Below are 18,400 nucleotides of genomic sequence, written 5' to 3'. Positions count from 1 at the left end.
TCATGTAACCAAACATGGAGGATAACATGCAAATCATCAGACGCCATTACAATGCAGATTCAATCAACGCTTCTCTCCATGCTATGCCCACCCGAAAATGAAAATGAAAATCAAGGGTATCTCAGTTTGGGAGTCAATCGATGCTGATGTAGCATACCTCATCACAGTCAAGGTTGGCTTGCCGTTCCGGTGTTGAGGAAGGGCTATCACTCGGTCCTAGTGCCGGTCCAGTTCTCTGTTTCCACTGTTGACCCGCTCGAAACAAATCACGAGCCTTCAATCGCTCGGTGGAAGTTCCATGGGCGTTGCTGAAAGCCTTTACTTGGTGCTCATCAACTGGCAACGCCATGGTTCCTTTGCGCGCACTCGGATCTGCTACATTAATGCTAGCCTCTGCAGAATCACCAGTTTTCGGCACTGTTGGCCCGTCTCCAAGTTCCCAGGCCATTTTGGCAAAATGAGTGTCTGCCATGTGTTGAAATAGACGCTGGGCAGGTCGTAGTTCCTGATCCTCACAGTCTTTCCACTGACAACGGAGGTCGTGTGGGATATGCACCTTGGACACGTGGGATCGCAATGCGTCCATGTTGTGAAGTTCGGCGGCACAGTCCTTCCACCGGCAGTGGAAGACTAGGTAATTGACGGGTTGTGTGCGGGGAATCGCAACCTCAATCATCGCCGATCCACTCTTGGCCTTGGGAGGTCGACCGGGCTTTCTCTTTTGTTGCATTTTACCTGGCGAGGGCGGAATCACAACCTGTGGGCGCGGAAGTTTTGGATTGTTATTCTGGCTTGAAGTGGTCACCGAATTTGGTGTAGCCTTCGATGAAGTCTGGAACGTAGTCGTAGACTTGGCCTTGGGTGTCACCTGAATAGCCACCTCCACGGGGGCTGGTTGATTAGATGCGACTGGGTTGGTGGACTTCGCCTTAGTCTGCTTGTTGGCACGCGGACCTTTGCCTGAACTGGGCGTCACCTTAGGGGTCTGTTCAGCGGGCGTAGGTGGAGGCTGCACTGGCTTGGTTGTTTGTGTTGGCAGCGGCGATTGTGAGACAGGAGCTGTTCGGTCGGAGAAAGAAGGGGGTGCGGGAACAGGGTCGAGTCTAGGGAGACCAGAGGGGAACTCTGAGGGGTCCGTCGCACGTTTAGGAGAATGGTAGGTGGGGGGTTGGAAGGGTAAAGCTCCCCAAGAGCTTAACCCGCCGGGAGGGGTGCGCGCGTCAATTCTGGCAGAACGCGTTGACGGTGTGTCACGTGGTACGGATATCGCAGGCACGTGTGGTGAATTATCGTGATCACGTGGAGATGGATTGGAATCACGTGGAGCACCTGGCCCTGGAAGAGGCCTCTGCGTAGGGGTAGAACTGTTGGAAACAGATCTCTGTGTAGGCTCTAGCAGATAAGGGGCCCTCACAGGAGGAACAGCACCAGGTGGAGGAGCGGAAATCGCTGGAGGAACAGATCTCTGGGAAATGAACTCTGCTGGGGAAAATTTGCTCGTAGGAACAGAGCCCGATGGAGGAACAGAATTCTGTGGGGGAACAGGGCTTGGTCGAGAAACCGGTCTCGGTGCAAAAATAGGCCCTGGTGGAGGAATATGCTGCTGTTGAGGAATAGAACCTGCTGAGGCAGTTCTTGCAGGAGGAACAGTGCTAGGATCCTGTTCAACGTCCACCAGGTCCCAGCGAAAGGTTGCAAGATCTGAATTGGAATCCACTTGGCTAATATTGGCCTTCAATGCGCGTAGGTGATGATTCAATCCCTTCATTGTAGGATGTCTTCCCGAAGCGATAAGAATATCCCGCGCAATTGTAGCGGGATTATATGATTCTTTAGCCAGTGCATCACACAAGCGAATTGGCTTCACTAGATCTTCACGGTACTTGGTTGCCTTGCGGCTAGGTTTATGTGCAATAGGCGCCTTTGACAGATGCTGGTTTGACGAAGACTTGACTGGTGCCGGTTGCTGAGACGCAACATTGCCAGACCCATTATCTAAACGGCGTACCTTTGCAGGCGGCTGGACCTCCGTATCGTTCTGGCCTGAAGTCTGAGGACTTTGAGTCTGCTGATGATACTGCGGAGCAGGCAAAGCATAAAAAGTCCGTTTGTTGCTGTCCGTGCTTGGTTGTGACACCATTGGAGCCGACCGAGCAACTGGGCCTGGAGCATTCCCGGAGGTTGAAGAACTTATTAAGTGATTAGAGTCCGTTGCTTGGTGTAAAGGGGAAAATTCTGACATGGCCGACCGTGGCTGAGGCCTGTTTTGATTATTAGGAGGTCGATTGTGGTTGTCCAGGGGCTGCGGTTGGACATGAGAACTGTTCTGGATATAGACAGGTCGGTTCTGATTATTTGGTGTCGGTTGGTGCTCCGCATTCTGGCCTGAGCTCTGTTGCGTTATTAACGGCTGATATTGCTGCTGACTCTGCTGTTGATAATGGTTAGGTCGATTCTGGTTAATCAGGATCGACTGACGACTCTCGTAGCGTGAGCTCTGTAGTGTGGCTGCCGGCCAGTATTGCTGCTGACTCGGTTGTTGGATATGAGCAACGCGAATCTGATTATTTGGAATCGGCTGGCGACTCTCGGGGCCTGAGATCTGTGGAGTTAGTGTCCACGGGTTTTGCAGTTGACCCATATGTTGGTAGTGACGCCAGTTGATGTTGCTCGAGTTGATAGGCTGTGAGGCGACTGGAGGTTGCGCGCTTGGCCTCGATACAGCTGCAGGGTTTGAAGACCTTATGTAGGAAACAGGTTTCTGCAGTTGCGATTGGCGGTACGTAAGCGCAGCTTGCGCAGCTTGCGCAGCCGCATCGTCGAAGGCCGGATGGAAGACCGGATGTTGATATCCATGAGAATCGCCTCGGTCGGAGGCATCTTGGTTCTGGTAGGCAGCTTGGTTTTGGTTGATCTGGTCGGCATGGAGCTTGTCGCTCGAAAAAAGTTCTGCGGCCAGTCTACTACGTCCACGTCTTCGGTAGACATGTCCAAGTCTGTACAAGCACTAGTATCACATCGCCGAGGTTCGAGAGAGGATTGATCCGGATTCGACGCGCATCGGAAGGGCTGGATCGCATGTGGTGGCAATGGGAGGAGCAAACGTATGAGTAAGAACTCCCGCTCATGCCAGACCAGCAGCCAATTCAAGCCGAAGTCTGCTGTCGTCTGCAATCCCAAACACACCGCGGCAAGCCAAGACCGTCGCAAAAGCGCGTTAAAGTGGGCCCATATCCCCCACCAATCACAGTTCAACTTCCAGCCCTAGCCTAAGCGGCACATCATGTGACGCACAACCCACATCCAATATTCGGCCACCACAAAAGATTCACTTCTCCCCGACCAACGACAACCCGTGCACTTGAGCCCATACACGACACCTTAAGGAGGCTCCGTCAAGATGACTGTTCGCAACCAAGGTGCGTACCGTTTCGCCTTTCTTTCGCCAACTCGAATTTCGCCAATCTCATACTGACGGTTTTTTGCAGCCCTCGCCTCTTCGCGGAGCAAGTCCCGCAAGGCGCACTTCCAGGCCCCCTCCAGCGAGCGCCGCCGCATTATGAGCGCCAGTCTGTCCAAGGAGCTCCGCGAGAAGTACGGAGTACGTACACACCAAACACCTTTTCCATATTTCCATATTCCATATCCGGGTCTGGCCAGTCAGGGTTTTCAAGAGTGGAAACAGATATGGGACACCCGCATGATCAGGGACGATTCTAACTAGTATCCTGCGATAGGTCCGCTCCATCCCCATCCGCAAGGACGACGAGGTCACCATCGTCCGTGGCTCCAACAAGGGCCGTGAGGGCAAGATCACCTCCGTCTACCGTCTCAAGTGGGTTATCCACGTTGAGCGCGTTGTCCGCGACAAGAGCAACGGCCAGAGCGTTCCCCTCGGTATCGCCGCCTCCAACGTTGTCATCACCAAGCTCCACCTCGACAAGGACCGTGAGGAGATCCTCGCTCGCTCCGCCAAGGGTCGTGAGGCTGTCAAGAGCAAGTCGGCTTAAGGGATTTATGTGTGGGGTTTAGGTTCATGTTGCAATGGCGGTTTGACGGCGCGGGTGCATTAAAGGACTCCGAAAAAAGGAGGTCCAACCTGCAATCATCAGGATATACCTTTTTCTGAAACCAGGTGCATTGCGATGAATGAAAAATGAAAAATTTCCTTTTTCTTCCATCCGGAGTTGGTACTCGCAGTTTTCTGCGAGGCTGGCGTTCTTCCTCACATTCCCTGTGCATATAGGATCTTCCGTCGAATGCTACAGTGCAATCTCAACGACCCTTTCGTTTCGTGTTCAATCGGTTCGTTCGGTGATTTCTGCGGTTCGATTTCGTAGCGACACTTTTCTTTGCTTCCGTTTCCAATCTTTTACTTGGACTGCAAGTACCGCCAGATTATCTCCTCATCAATCCCGCTCCTTTCGGACGGACTCTATGGTTGGCGAGGTAAACGAACGGCGTAGAGAGAATTGCAGGACTTTCTGGGAAGCTGGATCGTTCTGTCTCGCTTGCAGACTCACTCCGAGCCTTATGGCAAGGACGCAGTGGGTTTGAAAGTGAGGTATATTCTTCAATCCCGGATGGAGTCTAGATTGTAGGCTGTAGACTTGTTCGTTGCCTGGGGTGTATGGGGTTTATAGAGACATCATATCAATCGACTTATATTCTTTCTGCCGATGCTTTTCAGGTTTCGTATCTCTTCGTTGTTCTTGCTATGAGCAGTCCGCTTTCTATGCCTCTGACTTAACGTATGGATCATGACTCCGTAGGAATAACATATTGGACTAGCCAAGAGGCTCCAAAAGGCTAAAGGCTAAGTCAATTTGAGTGGCAAACATGGGGGAAACAATCCTCAACCAAGGGAGCTCCCCGGTTGCCAGTATAACTGATTTCTGCATGTTGAAACCTAGGACCAGTGGAAGAATAATAATATTCTGCCACGGTTTCGAGTTTATAGAGCTCATTAAACAATTCAAGGCCAGTTTGTAATTGAAATATCTTTTACGTCTGGTGTGACTTGAAAATGGCGTGAATATATCTATTTGATGCCAGATTATATATCGAGCTTGACAGGACGACCAACTGAGTCCAACTCCTACACAAGAGTTTATTTATCACTAATTGTCATTCGCCCGCAGGTATTTTGGGTTTGTGTGATCCAGGACCGAGCATTTAAGAATTAGGAGATACATCCCTTATATGACTGTATATTGGCAGCCTTGGGCAGATATTCCAAGGCTCACTAGTTAATATCCATTACTCTTTCCCTTGCTATTGTTTACGCCCTCTGTTGACTGAGTCTAAGAATAAATTCGACTAGATAGATAAGTTAGTACCTACTCTTCCAGCAAAGCCAAAAATACACTTCATATCGTCTCAACCAGCCAGCGACCAAACAAACTGCAATCAAACACGTCGCGATCACAACACAGTATAAGTAAATGGCTTTAATATACATATCAAAGATACCAGACAAAGCAAATATGCCAAAAAGTAGAAAAACACCGTATCGTATCTCATGAGAAACCTAGGCAACCGAAGTAAGCCCGGTGAATCGAAAATCGAGGACCAAGAAGAATGCACTTGTTGTAATATCGAAACAGGAAGGTCAAGGCAATCTGGCCTACGCTAGGAAAGAAAAATCTGTTCCTTGCTTACTGCTTGTGTCCAACACATTTTCCCCACGCAGGAAGCCCGCACCCCATCCCGATAAATATATATAGCAAGAAGATAACCACAATAACCATCATAATCATCAACTTGGTATTCTTCCACCACATCCGTCTCCGCAAACCCCGGCTCCGCATTCTGAAATCATGTGCACTACCGCCAAGCCGGTCCGTCTTATCAACCAGCAAATCGATGCGCTCTCCACGCTCTAGAACCCGCTCGATATTCTCGGTCATGATGTCACGCACGCTGTCAATTTCGCGCTTGGCTGAGGCAAGTGAGTCGGCTGGAGGGGCTGTGTTGTATGTCTGCAGAAGAGAGCGGAGCTCGCCGTTGAAGGCGGCGCAGCCGTAGGCGGGAAGCGAGGCGAATTCTGTGGTGGAGGGTGGGTACCGGGATAGGAAATTGCGTTTCATTTCCAGAAGATAGGCGAAGGGAATTCGGCGGCCTTGCTCGGCTGACGCGACTACCACGAAGCTCAGGGGCGCCTGTGAGCTTTGCTCTGAACGGTTGCCATCATCGCCTGCTGTTGGCGAGTCGGCGATGTAGTGGACAAAGAGACGCTTATGGGTGAAAGTGAGCTTCTGGGGCTTGTCGTGGGTGATCTTAGGGAGGATGATGGAGGCTAGGGACGAGGCGGAGGTTGATGATGCACCTGGCGAGGAGTGTTCGGCTAGGATGGTGGTTCGATGAGCGACGCATGAGCTGAAATTAAGATGGCATGGTTAATTAAAACTGGGCTTGAAACTTGTCAATGTAACTGGTTGGACTCACTAGAGCAAAGAGCTCGTCTTCGAGGATGAAGCCATGATATGATGTCAGTGACCGTCTGAGATTGGAGTTGAAGCGGAGAAGAGATTGACGGTCGAGGGATAAAACAAGCCAGCGGTTTCTAAGCAGAGTCTAGAATACCCTTATGCTCTGAGTATTTAAAACCGTTCGATGACTGAAAGAGTAGCTGAAGCCCTAGAGGTTACCTCAGTTACCTCAGCCGCCCCCAAAAAGGCGGTGAATTTGGCCATCCACCGCCTGCTGTTTCCAGCGATGCTGACACACCTTTTTTGGGGAACGTCTGAGCTGGGAATTTGGTGGTACCATACAAGTTTCCGGGGTTTTTGCCCGTGTTTATATGGCGAAGTTTCCAGGCGCGTCTTTCAATATTTCCAAGTTTCTCGCGCACCCACGCGAATATTAAGAATCGGGCGACGATGTCTTCTGCATCTTTCTGAGCTGAACCCATTGACACCAAAATTGTATGTATAACTGGAAAGGTGGGTGAGAAATATGTCCTTAAAATACCCGAAGGAACCCTTTCTTAAGCTGTCAAAGCCATTATATGCCCCAAGTATTCCGCCAAAACCTCCATGAAGCATATATTGACATATTTTAATGTATAGTGGCTACATCTGATCCACAATATTAACTCTATCGCGTGAGAATTGACTCCAAACCCGCCTCACGATGCCAGATCGACGCCCATCACGACGGAAGCCTCCTCGGAAATATAACGCGAAACTGAACGACCCCGGAAATGGACAGACACAGTTGGATAACTGGTTGGCCTCTGAGAATAATCGACCTTCTTCAAAGGCTGGAGAGCCTATTGAATTGGGAGTGGAGTACGAGAATGAGGGCGCAACTGTCTTGCTGGAGAAACAACAAGTTGAGAAGAATTCAGTTCTTCAAGCGCAGAAACTGATTCGCGATGCGTCTGAGAAGCGTAAGGATGAACAGGACCAAGCCATCAGACAAGCAATTCGAGAGCTGTATCCCTATTATCCACGTGCGGGTCAGTTGCAAGCATTGAGACAATTGATCTACCTGAGAAAGGACCTTATCCTGATTGCGAAGACGTCATTTGGGAAGAGTATGATATTGCAAGCAGTGTCACTCTTGCTTGATAAGTCTATCACCCTTGTTGTGCTTCCATTGAATCAAATTGGCGTTGAGCAGACCAATTACATCGAGAACATTGGAGGGCGACCTTGTTTCCTAAACAGGGAAACATTCTCATCCGAACTTCTTGACAGGGTACAAGCGGGCAAGTTCACACATGTCCTCGTGAGTCCAGAGCTTGCAATCAGTGACAAGTTCCGTTCAACTGCTATGCATCCAGGTTTCCGAGACCGGCTGGCTCTGGTTGTTGTAGACGAAGCTCATCTTGTGGCTCAATGGGGCAAAGATTTTCGAACGGACTATGCGCGATTGCATCAATTGCGAAGTCTATTCGGCAGTGGCGTCCCCTGGTTTGCATGCTCTGCTACGCTTGATATGAATACATTGCGCGTTGTTATTGAGGGACTTGGGTTTCCAAAGGATGTTGAAATCTTGCGGACATCCGTCAATCGTCCAGAGTTGCTCATTCAAACAGCTTGGATCCCACAAGGCGCGCATAAGAAGGCAACGGCCTTGCGTTTCCTGTTTGACAATGGTCCTTGTCAGCCCATTTTACGACCGTCACGAATCCCAAAGACATTGGTATTCTTTGACTCGAAGAATGATGCATATACTGCCATGGAAAATTGTCGGTATTGGCTGCAGCATAACAAGCAACCAGATGGGGCAAGTGTTCAACATTGCAACTATACCCTCAAAGAGGCAATGGATACGGTGAAGGTCTACCATAGCGACACCGCAAAGGGAGACAAGGAAGCAATGATCAAAGAGCTTCAGAAACCCGGACCGCAATCCAAGCTTCGTGTCCTCATGACCACCGAGGCACTAGCGCTCGGAGTGGACCTCCAGGATATTGATCAAGTTGTCATGTATCGGTTCCCCAAAAACCTACAACCAGCAACGCTCTGGCAACGCGGTGGTCGGGCATCTCGCCTTGGACAGGATGGAAAGATCGTTATTCTCGTTGATCAGTGGATACAGGGGCGTATCAAGAAACGTGCCGTGAAACGCAAGATTCATACAGAAAATGATGATCTAGCGGAAGACAACCCACTGGCCGATTCAGATGATGAAGTCAAAGAAGCAAACCCTGAGAGACCACAGAAAGGTGGACGCTTAAGTCATGAAGAGCGACGTGCTGTGTTGCCTGAATTTTGGTATCTCCTTGCCAATGAGCCTACAGAATGCCTCCGGAAACGGTTCCTGGACTACTTCAATGAACCTGAAGAGTTCAGATGTAATCCTCGGCGTGACCGGTGCTGCAGCAACTGCAATCCTGAGTATCAGCTCAATGATCCAACTCGTTATCTGTATACTGAGCACGGTCCGAGGTCAGGACAGATGGACGAGATAATCATCAACCAGTTAAAATATTGGTCCAAGGAGGTCCTTTCAAGCGCTTTGAACGGAGTGAAGTTCATACCTGATTGCTCAAGCATACTGGCAGAAGAACAATATGTCCATCTTGCGATATATATTGAAAATGCCACCTATTCGGAGCGGGAATATTTCCAGGCAAAGGATCTTCAGACAATATTGGGAATATGGGCTTTGTCGAATCAGCTTGCTGAGGGTCTTGTGGATGTCTTGAAGAATGCATATCAAGCAGCCTTTATGGCCACTATTCAAACCCCTGCAAAGAGGAAGCGTGTGTCGAATGACTCTAGTCAAATGAGTGAATGCAGCAACCTCACATGGTCTTCTGCAGTCACGCCAGAAAGCACCAGTCAACCAACTCCATCTCGGAATATCTCTCCGTGGGTTGATATTAACACGCCATCCCAAGCTTTTATGGACATGCCTCCTCCTTCGGCAACTCCAGTTCCCAAACGCAAGGCCCTCGGTGTGGTATCAGGAAATGGGCGTCGCGTGATGAAGGGTGGAGAAGACCTAGGTTCTAAGGTCTGGTAGAGAATGATGAACAATCCATCTGATGCATTCCATCAATGTGTGTCAGTCACCTTATAATATAGCGTGGGAGTATTATCAATGGAATGAAGAGAAGTATAGCTAAAGCTGTCCCGGCAGCAACCTGCTATTCAGTGTCATGTGTCATTCTCTTCAATCTCATCTAGAACAGCAATAGGAGTCGATGTCATCTTGCTAAAATCAACTTCTTGTGCCCACTGTCCGTTGACGACGAGGCTATTGAAGTTCTGTACGGCTTTGAAGAGCTTTTCGCCAATTGTTTCTGTGAGTATATCACATGGTTGAAAGCCTCTTGTCCGACCATTTGGTTGCTTTTGGATGCACTTCGAGATCTGATAAGCTAGATGACGAACATCCTGGCTAGCATCCTTATTTTGGTGTCGCCCATTGCTATATTCTCCAAAGGTAGCCTCCAGAAGCTCCTTTAGATCAGTACAGTAGCTGGCTGTGAGAGCAGTTCGACGGAACATGGTAGTGATGTCCAGATTTGAGGTCCGTCGAGTCGACATGAGTGTCTTCATATGAAGATTGAAGAACTCATTCAGTCGATCAATTTCGAACCAACCGTCCTCCGCACCCCGTAGATTCACAAGTCCGTTGGCAAGAATGGCAGTCTGCAGCTCGGGATCAGCTGCTTTGGTTTGAGTGAGCCATGTCATATACAAGGAGAGGAAAGAATATCGGGTTTTCTTTGTGCCAGGGAAGAGGAGACAACATTGTGCAAAGATCCGCTGGATAATTCCAATGTCACCAAGTTTGATGGCAAGCTTCAAGGACTTGTAAGTCTCCATCTGCTGAAGGAATTTCGCATGTGCTGAGAACTCATAGTCGACTGGTTCTCCTTCTCGTTCACGAACCTTAGACTGCTGCTCTTTAAAATGGAACAGAGACTGGCGTATCTGATCCACAACGTCCAGGAATTGACCCCTTCCGAGGCTTTGAATCCAATCATCCACATCTTTAGCATCCGCGAAATTGACTGTTAATGGGACAAACTGATAGAACATGGCCGTGACGCGAGCGTCAAATGAGCGAGTAGCCACCTCTTCTTTATGGTGGAATGGACTTTTGTGTCCCTGTACGCAACCGAGACAGACCTTATTATGATGGATCGTCGATTCAACGGTAGGGTGGTCTGTCCCAGCATAGAGCTCAAAGATCATATCCAAGTAGTTCATACGCCAGTGGAACAGTCCGGGGATTGGCAATATCCAGCTGAAACGATCGAAAAGACGAGAAGCCTCCGCACGTTCTTTTTTGACGGCACGAAGGAGTGACACTGTTTTCTGATCTCCATAAACCAGTTGTAAAAGCCCATCAAGGTCTGTATCATCATCATCCCCCAGTTGCTCCAGAAAGACATTCTGAATGACCTTGTATGTCCCCTCTGTCGTGCCTTCGTTGTATAACATTGGCCCAAGGCTGTAGTGAATTGTCTTCTGCGCTTGCAGTCGTTTAACTGCTGGGAATTCAGGCCAGTCAATAAGATGGGCTCGCGGTTTCATCTGGCCTGGTTTGACGCACGCTTCCGCAGTAAATAGTTTCTCTACTGCCTCCCGATGAGTATAGCGAATGGCCTCTGCAATCCAATGGCGCTGACATTGATGGAAGATCTCATCATCCTGATTGCCTGGTGCCATGTAGATATCATGAGGACTCAGTGTAACCTCTGGATGGAACATAGATCGGAGAAGCCCTCCTGCAGGGATGGACTGACCGATACAAAGCTTGCCAGTGGTGGCGGAGATATGCTCTGATGGATCACGAATAGTTTGATGTCGAACAGTCTGGCTGTAGTCAAAGTTATCCCATGCCACAATGAGATTCCTGCGAGAAGCCTGGGCATTCTGTTTCAATTGTTTCTGTACACATCTTGGGGTAAGAAGTCAGCCAGAACATGTTATTCTCCGGTAAATGCGGTTATAGTACCTGTCCTAGTTCTGCAAGTTCCTTCCGTCTGTCCATGATAGTCTGGTATGCTGAGTTTATCCCCAGGCCAGCCAGAAAGCTAATCACACGTCGCTTGACACCCATTGCATGTAAATACAAGCCGATCAACATCGGGAAGTTGTTGCTTTTCCGTGGTGCAAAAGCGCAAGCCAGAATTGAACAGACCATCACAATGCTGCCCTGGTGGATCTTGGGTGTATCGCGATGGTTTCCTGGAGGTGTCATGATGCTAACGAGCAGTCCACAGAGCTCTGGAGCTTTCCTCTGCATCTGCGTAGCCAAGCTAGAGATGTCCATATCTTTAGGGTCCACATTGGACTGGAACTCGCCGAGTATATCTCCGTTAATCAGCCCTCGAATCTCGGTCTGTATCCGAGACACGAGATCGGATGCACCAGTGGCATATATGTCTTTTGAGACACTACCTAGCCGCTCAATAATTTCAGGTTGCCCATATATAGCGTCAGACAATTTCTGTGCTCGATACGATGTCGAATATCCATTTTTTTTGACTGGTTGTGCATGCACCATGTGGTAAAGAAGATCCTTGATTGTCCACCGGTGCTTATCATTAAGCTCAGCCAGTACCATATCGACACGTTCGCGTGGCTGCAATCCTGAGATATAACGAGATCGCTGAGTAGACGCAGGTGGTTCTTGTAATGGTGAACTGGAAGAAGGCCACTCGAGGGAGGATTGTCGAGCACGCTTTCGCGATCTAGAGATCATATTGGGCAAATCCGGTGATGCCATTCTTTCTAACAATGTCAGAAATACTCTCAGAGAGCTTGAGAAAACACACCTTGACCAAATGGTGGGGTTGCTGGCGAGAACCGGAAACTTGTATGTACGGAAGGGGTTCCCGGCTCAGACCACGGGCTGATGAAGCAACCCAATCGGGTTAGCGTGGCAGAATCGGCAGAATTCTGTCTCATCATTGGCTGTGGTCTGAGGGAACTGAGGTAACCTAGAGGTCGCTGGCGGAAAGCTGAGTCAGCAATCAGGTGCCCTCGCAAAAGCTCTGATTGGTCGAGGTCAGTACCTCATGTATTAGCTGTGGAAAATGGCCAAACAAGCGAATAAAACGTTGGAAAAGTGAAGCGGAAAATAGAGAAAGTCTAGGTAAAACACACATATAGTCCTGTTCCAAATACAGTGGAAAGTGATGGGTAAAAACCCCGTTTCAATCTCAACGACCAATATCGCGGATTCAAAGCAGGCTCAAATCCATGTTCCTCCCACAATTTCTCAACTTCATTCTCCGACTTGCCTCCGTAGGTGATATTAAAGTCTCTAACTTTCCCCCCTGTGTACTCCGTAAGAACTAGATAGGTTGCTGGCGGGAAGCATTGGTGGTCAAGCGATAGTGATTGGACGAGAAATATCGCGCATCGGCACATTTGAGAGCTGTCTTAATAGCTAATCCTCGAAGGAGCTCTGATTTTTACTCATAACAGCCATAAAAAAAACAGTTACCCAACTATTTCGCGTTGTAATAAATAAATCTACAAATGCTTACTAGTCCATCACAGGATGAGAATATGCATACATTGAAGTTGGTTCACAACTCCGTAGAATCTAACCATTGATTGAAGACGCTACCCGCATTTAACGCACACTACGATGTCAGTTACTTGCGAGTGATCATTTACCGAATTTTTCACTGTAACGTATTAGTTAGCACTGGTTGTTCACGGGACTAAAAGCGCAGCAAGGCCGATCCGATTTGTGTAGATATATCGCGCAGTGGCTTAGACCCGCCAAACAATACCATATGTCACCCTGACAATGTAGATCTTGTGCGATCAAAATTATATAAGAGAGATCTTGCGTACATCCACCCCTTGCGCATTCTTTTCAACCCTATCACGCCCGCCATGTGGAAGCCCACAGTCAACTTTCTCGTTGTGCATTGTTCGTACAGCCTATCGGCGATGGAATTACCTTTTGTCTTTGTGCTTACTCGTTGAACCGTCAGATGCATGGATCATTTCCTTGAGTATCCTTAGCTTGGTTATCATCTACCCTTATGGAAACATGAAAGCAATAGACGCCTTCTTCTTCGGCGCAAGTGCTTCTACAGAGTCGGGGCTCAACACGTCCGTTCTATACCCCAAAACCAAAGCCGCGATACCGAATCATCGATCTGACCAACTAGCTTAGTATTGATCTTAAAGAACTCAAAACTTACCAACAGGTGTACGTCTACCTGATTCCAATCCTTGGCAACTTAGGGTTTGTCAATATCATCGTGGTCATCGTGAGGCTTCACTGGTTTGAGAAGCATCTCCGAGCTGTCTGTAAGGCAACCTATCCCGAGCTGATCAAACTGGCCGATCGCGTGCTGATTCTTTGGTGGATACTATAGCCTCATCGCTTTTGAAACCGGAAGCACCTAAAGGACGAAATGCCAGCTTCGACGTGGAAGCGACGGCAGACAAGAAGCAAGGATTACACAACAAGAGGCATCCAGAGTCTCGCTATGACACCAGCGGAGATAAACCGAAGGAGTCTGTTTTGGGCTCTGAGAACCAAATAGACCCAGAGTCAGTGTCACCTACATACCCCCTTTCTCGGATGAGCTGCTCATGGATGATAGATACAACCCAACGGAAACCGAACAGGAGCACATATCTCACACAGCATCTCCGCTTGCCACAAGAACTATTCAGTTTGGGGATGAGACTCCAGAGTATGATGGACAAACCAAGGCCCTCTACATCCCTCCTCCATGGAAACGTGACCAAGGCAAGTTTGAACCAGGATGACATTCAACGCTCGGGACTGGATTCTAATCATACAAATAGGAAGTCCTATTGTGGAAATTGAGAATGAAACCAACGACTGTGGTGAGTCATTCGCTTGTTCTTGCACGAGGCCTGCTCTAACGCATTTATAGATGATGCAGTATCAACGAAACTGAAACCAACAGACTCGAACATCCCCGGGCCCTCATACTTCCAGCGAACGACTAGCAACATGAAGTCCACCACACGTCAACTTGAGCGCGTTGTTTCGATAATGTTTCGTCCTGGTGGATCGGCAAGCTTTGATACAAGTTCCCGACAACGATCAACCCAAGAAAAACCAACCTACAAAGCATTGGCCCTTCCCAATATTTCCTCACAAGCCTCCATGGGCCGGAACTCACAATTCTACAACTTGACCACTGAAGACCGGGAGAGACTAGGCGGTATTGAGTACCGCAGCTTGAAACTCTTGCTCAAAATTGTCACCGCTTATTTCATTGGGATACACCTTTTCGGTGCTATATGCCTCGTGGGATGGATACAGCATGCCGACCCGAAGTATCGCGAGTACCTTGCTGAATGTGGACAAGACAATGTGTGGTGGTTAGTTGACCTTCTTACAAATTGACAAAATTGCTGAACATAGTCACGGTCTAGGGGATTTTACTCCGCTCAAACAATGGTGAGCAATCTCGGCTTCACTCTGACACCAGATTCGATGATTCACTTTCAAGATGCGACTTTTCCACTGATTGTCATGAGCTTTCTCGCATATGCCGGAAACACCTGTTATCCATGTCTGCTACGACTTGCGATATGGATCATGTACAAACTTTGCCCGGAGAAGTCATCGATGAAAGAGACACTCAGCTTTTTGCTTGACCATCCCCGACGTTGCTACACGCTGCTATTTCCAAGTCGGCCCACATGGATCCTTTTTGGAATTTTGTTCACAATGAACTTCGTTGACGTTGTTTTGATCATCGTGTTGGATCTAAACAACCCCGCGGTGAACAATCTTCCTGCTGGGCCGCGCGTTCTTGCTGCCATATTTCAATCGGCCTCATCAAGACACACGGGAACAGCAATTTTCAACTTGGCAGAGGTCAGCCCAGCTGTTCAGTTCAGTCTTGTGGTCATGATGTATGTGGCCGTATTCCCTATCGCTATAAGCGTGAGGGCGTCGAACATTTATGAAGAAACAACTCTGGGGGTGTATACCAAAGAAAACGACGTGGATGAAAGAAATGGCCAATCCTATATCATGGCCCACATTCAGAACCAGCTCACCTTCGACTTGTGGTACATTTTCATCGGGGTATTCTTTATCTGCATTGCCGAGGCAGGGAAGATTTCCGATAATTCGATTCCTGTAAGTCGTGGCTACTGATTCTTATGTGTGAACGCCCCACTAACTACTTATTCCTAGGCCTTTTCTGTCTTCTCGGTGTTCTTCGAGGTAGTCTCGGCCTAGTAAGTGCCTCATTTCAAACATGTCCGCTTAACCACGATTCAATTTACATCTAACCTTCTTACAGTGGAAATGTCGGCCTAAGTCTTGGGTATCCGACAGTGAGCACATCCCTCAGTGGAGAGTTCACTGTCTTTAGCAAACTTGTTGTTTGTGCGATGATGATACGAGGCCGCCACCGAGGATTGCCATACAAGCTTGATCGTGCCATTGTACTCCCCAGAGAACGTCTGGTGGAAGACGATACCGAGGAAGACCCGAATCGGAGAGGAAGGCAGTTTCGACAGATATCGGGGATCAAACGCTATCATACAAACTAGCAAGATTTGGGTTGATAGATCTATTGGATAGTATTTTCATCAAGCCGTCCATTATACTTGATCTGTCTTTCTATAATTTGATTACCAGACCGAGAAGGGAGTAGCTCAAGACTTCGTATGTCATACTACATGGTCCTCTTCTGTTCGCGTCGTTGCTGTCCGCTGTAATCCCCATTCACCCTCCCCAATCTTCTTGCCATAGAATTTGACGAGGCAACCCACGACCACAGGTCCGACAATGGTATTGAGCAGGATAGCCCAGATGGCAGTAATAAACCCCTCCTCGCTCACATACGAGGTTTCGTTGTAGCCAATCTCAATAATCAAGAGGCCAATCTCACCACGCGCCACCATGGCTGAGCCGAGAAGTAATCCAGCAAGCGACGCGGCACCGTAACTGCCCTTGCTATTATCGGCTTCAGGGGAGCTGTCTGCTTGCTCCCGGGAGTTTGCCTTCTCTTTGGGATCTTGTTGTGTCTTTAATGGTGTTAGGAACTTCCAAAGAGGAACCCATATCCCAACCACGAACTGCGTATATGGTTAACCTGGATTCTATAGTGTGTAGAAGGCAAAATTAACTTACCTTGGCAAACATCATAAGAAGTGTGTATAAAATACCTTTCCATATCCTTTCCCCTGTCCACAGCGACACAAATGGAATTGCAAATCCAATACTAGCAAAGAAAAGGGGCTCCATGAGGTACTTCTGAACATCCAGTAAATAGCACTCAAAAGTATGGACGAAGGTAGGGCTTTTGTTGGCTTCGCGTTCACCTTCTTCACGATTTAAAACAACGAAAGGGCCTTCGGGGTGCTTGCTCGGCAAGTAGGTGAGGAAGGTACCAGCAAGAAAAGCCCCGAAAAGGACGGAGGTGCCCGCATATGCAGCGATGCTGATGAATGCGGATAGTACCAAGACCATCAAGGTGATATTAGAGATGTGGTCGTATTTTGCAAAAGAGTGTTCAATCCATCGTCGAAACACAGGCGCAAAAAACCATTTTGTTAGAACTGGGGTGAGAATAGCCATGGCAAAAGAAGCCACAATTGGGCGACCAATTATCCAGCCAAGATTGACATGGCCTGCCCCGGGACCGGAGAGCTCGCGCAATTGGCTGATAATGCTGTTGAGGGATATATTAGCACTAGAGATACTAATAAAGAGAAGAAAGAAAGTCAAAATATTACTTACCTGGACAGAACAAGGCCCACGACATCATCAATCACAGCAGCGCTGACAAGAATGGAGCCAACCCTAGTCTGAGAAAGATCTATGGACTTGGCGGCCGAAGAAATCACAGCAAAAGTGGTCCCTGATATACCATGTCAGCATTTGGGCACACAAAGCGAGTTGTTGTAGGATGTGAGTGGCACATACCTAGGGAAGTCGCGGATAATGCGGCTCCCATGATGAATGTCTCGACCGCGCCTTATGAACAGTCAATTAGGTGAATATCAATCAGAGAAGTGCTAGGAGACTGACCATATCCATATCCAAGATATAGCAGTAGATAAGAAAGCCCGATGGGAAAACAAACGCCTGTTGCAGCTCCCAGACAACTGACAAGGAAGTTTTGTTTCATAAGGTCAAGTCGCACAGTGAGACCGCCTATAATGACATATTAGCACCATCCTGGGTGATATGGAAGGGTTGCATACCCTCGAAAATGATCAAGATCAAACCAATATAGCCAACGGCGAGGAATGTTTCCTGCCATGGCTTTTCCAGAATATCAGCTAAAGGCTTTCCATAGATAATTCCGACTGCTATTTGTCCAATGATTCCCGCACGAATTATTTTGGCAGAGACGTATTCAGCCAAAGATAGGAAGAAAAAGAACGAGATAATAATTAAGATCTCGACGACTAAATTCCGTTTTAGTATGTCGTATCGAGGGCTTAGGATCATGGCTGTACTTACTACCAGGTTCGTGGTACGCAAGGAAACCACCAGCCATCATGAGGCCAGCTTGTCAACTCAGTTGAAAACTGAGAGAAACAACATCTTAAAACAAGAAATTCGTCACAGAAAACTTCTCAAAGCCGAGACTTCTGGGCATCTTGGCTCTTCCACTTCGTCGGTCACGTGACGTGAGTCGGTGACATCAGCACTGAGCTTTGGCGCTTCTTATGAGTAGCTGTGAAGGAATGTAAGGCAAAAGGAAATAGACGTTGAACCCTTGGAAGCTCCTAACATATGGATAGGAAAAAAGAGAAATTTTCTCCCCATTCGTGGAATTTCCATAACGTTAGGGCTTGGCGTGTGTCGTTATCAATGATGTCATGCCTAGAAGATGCCTAGAATATGTTCCACTTTACTTGGCCCTATGGGATTTCCGAAGTTGACTCGATTTTGAAGCCAAACGGGTAAACAATAAACATCTAAAAACCCTTTCAAACCTTTTCAATTG

The 18,400-nt window shown here is 48.2% G+C and overlaps 5 protein-coding genes across 5 annotated transcripts; 2 read left to right on the top strand and 3 right to left on the bottom strand.

The window, feature by feature from the left end:
- Positions 1–133: 133 nt before the first annotated feature.
- Positions 134–3,080, bottom strand: N7446_010957 (putative C2H2 finger domain protein; the record flags this gene model as incomplete). The annotated part of the gene is made up of 2 exons (XM_058519700.1): positions 134–2,929; positions 3,003–3,080. 2 exons carry the CDS (start codon positions 3,078–3,080, stop codon positions 134–136), a joined length of 2,874 nt encoding a protein of 957 aa, XP_058367224.1.
- Positions 3,081–3,400: 320 nt separating this feature from the next.
- On the top strand, positions 3,401–4,010 carry N7446_010956 (60S ribosomal protein uL24; the record flags this gene model as incomplete). Its single annotated transcript, XM_058519699.1, has 3 exons — positions 3,401–3,419; positions 3,489–3,601; positions 3,738–4,010. The coding sequence occupies 3 exons, from the start codon at positions 3,401–3,403 to the stop codon at positions 4,008–4,010; spliced, it is 405 nt and encodes a 134-aa protein (XP_058367223.1).
- Positions 4,011–5,657: 1,647 nt separating this feature from the next.
- On the bottom strand, positions 5,658–6,482 carry N7446_010955 (uncharacterized protein; the record flags this gene model as incomplete). The annotated part of the gene is made up of 2 exons (XM_058519698.1): positions 5,658–6,378; positions 6,448–6,482. The coding sequence occupies 2 exons, from the start codon at positions 6,480–6,482 to the stop codon at positions 5,658–5,660; spliced, it is 756 nt and encodes a 251-aa protein (XP_058367222.1).
- Positions 6,483–13,325: 6,843 nt separating this feature from the next.
- N7446_010954 (potassium ion transporter) lies at positions 13,326–15,989 on the top strand (the record flags this gene model as incomplete). Its single annotated transcript, XM_058519697.1, has 10 exons — positions 13,326–13,362; positions 13,427–13,547; positions 13,612–13,748; positions 13,817–13,994; positions 14,048–14,200; positions 14,260–14,297; positions 14,348–14,801; positions 14,856–15,570; positions 15,628–15,671; positions 15,737–15,989. 10 exons carry the CDS (start codon positions 13,326–13,328, stop codon positions 15,987–15,989), a joined length of 2,130 nt encoding a protein of 709 aa, XP_058367221.1.
- A 120-nt stretch (positions 15,990–16,109) lies between these two features.
- N7446_010953 (cation:proton antiporter) lies at positions 16,110–17,950 on the bottom strand (the record flags this gene model as incomplete). Its single annotated transcript, XM_058519696.1, has 7 exons — positions 16,110–16,517; positions 16,573–17,113; positions 17,182–17,302; positions 17,368–17,418; positions 17,473–17,598; positions 17,649–17,855; positions 17,911–17,950. The coding sequence occupies 7 exons, from the start codon at positions 17,948–17,950 to the stop codon at positions 16,110–16,112; spliced, it is 1,494 nt and encodes a 497-aa protein (XP_058367220.1).
- Positions 17,951–18,400: the final 450 nt, after the last annotated feature.

The sequence above is a fragment of the Penicillium canescens genome, assembly GCF_028828765.1.
Source record: "Penicillium canescens strain IBT 15451 chromosome Unknown utg000008l_segment0_segment0, whole genome shotgun sequence".
Classification (NCBI taxonomy): Eukaryota; Fungi; Ascomycota; class Eurotiomycetes; order Eurotiales; family Aspergillaceae; genus Penicillium; species Penicillium canescens.
The sequence above is the reverse complement of the archived record's forward strand: the minus strand, read 5'-3'. Positions and strand labels throughout refer to the sequence as shown.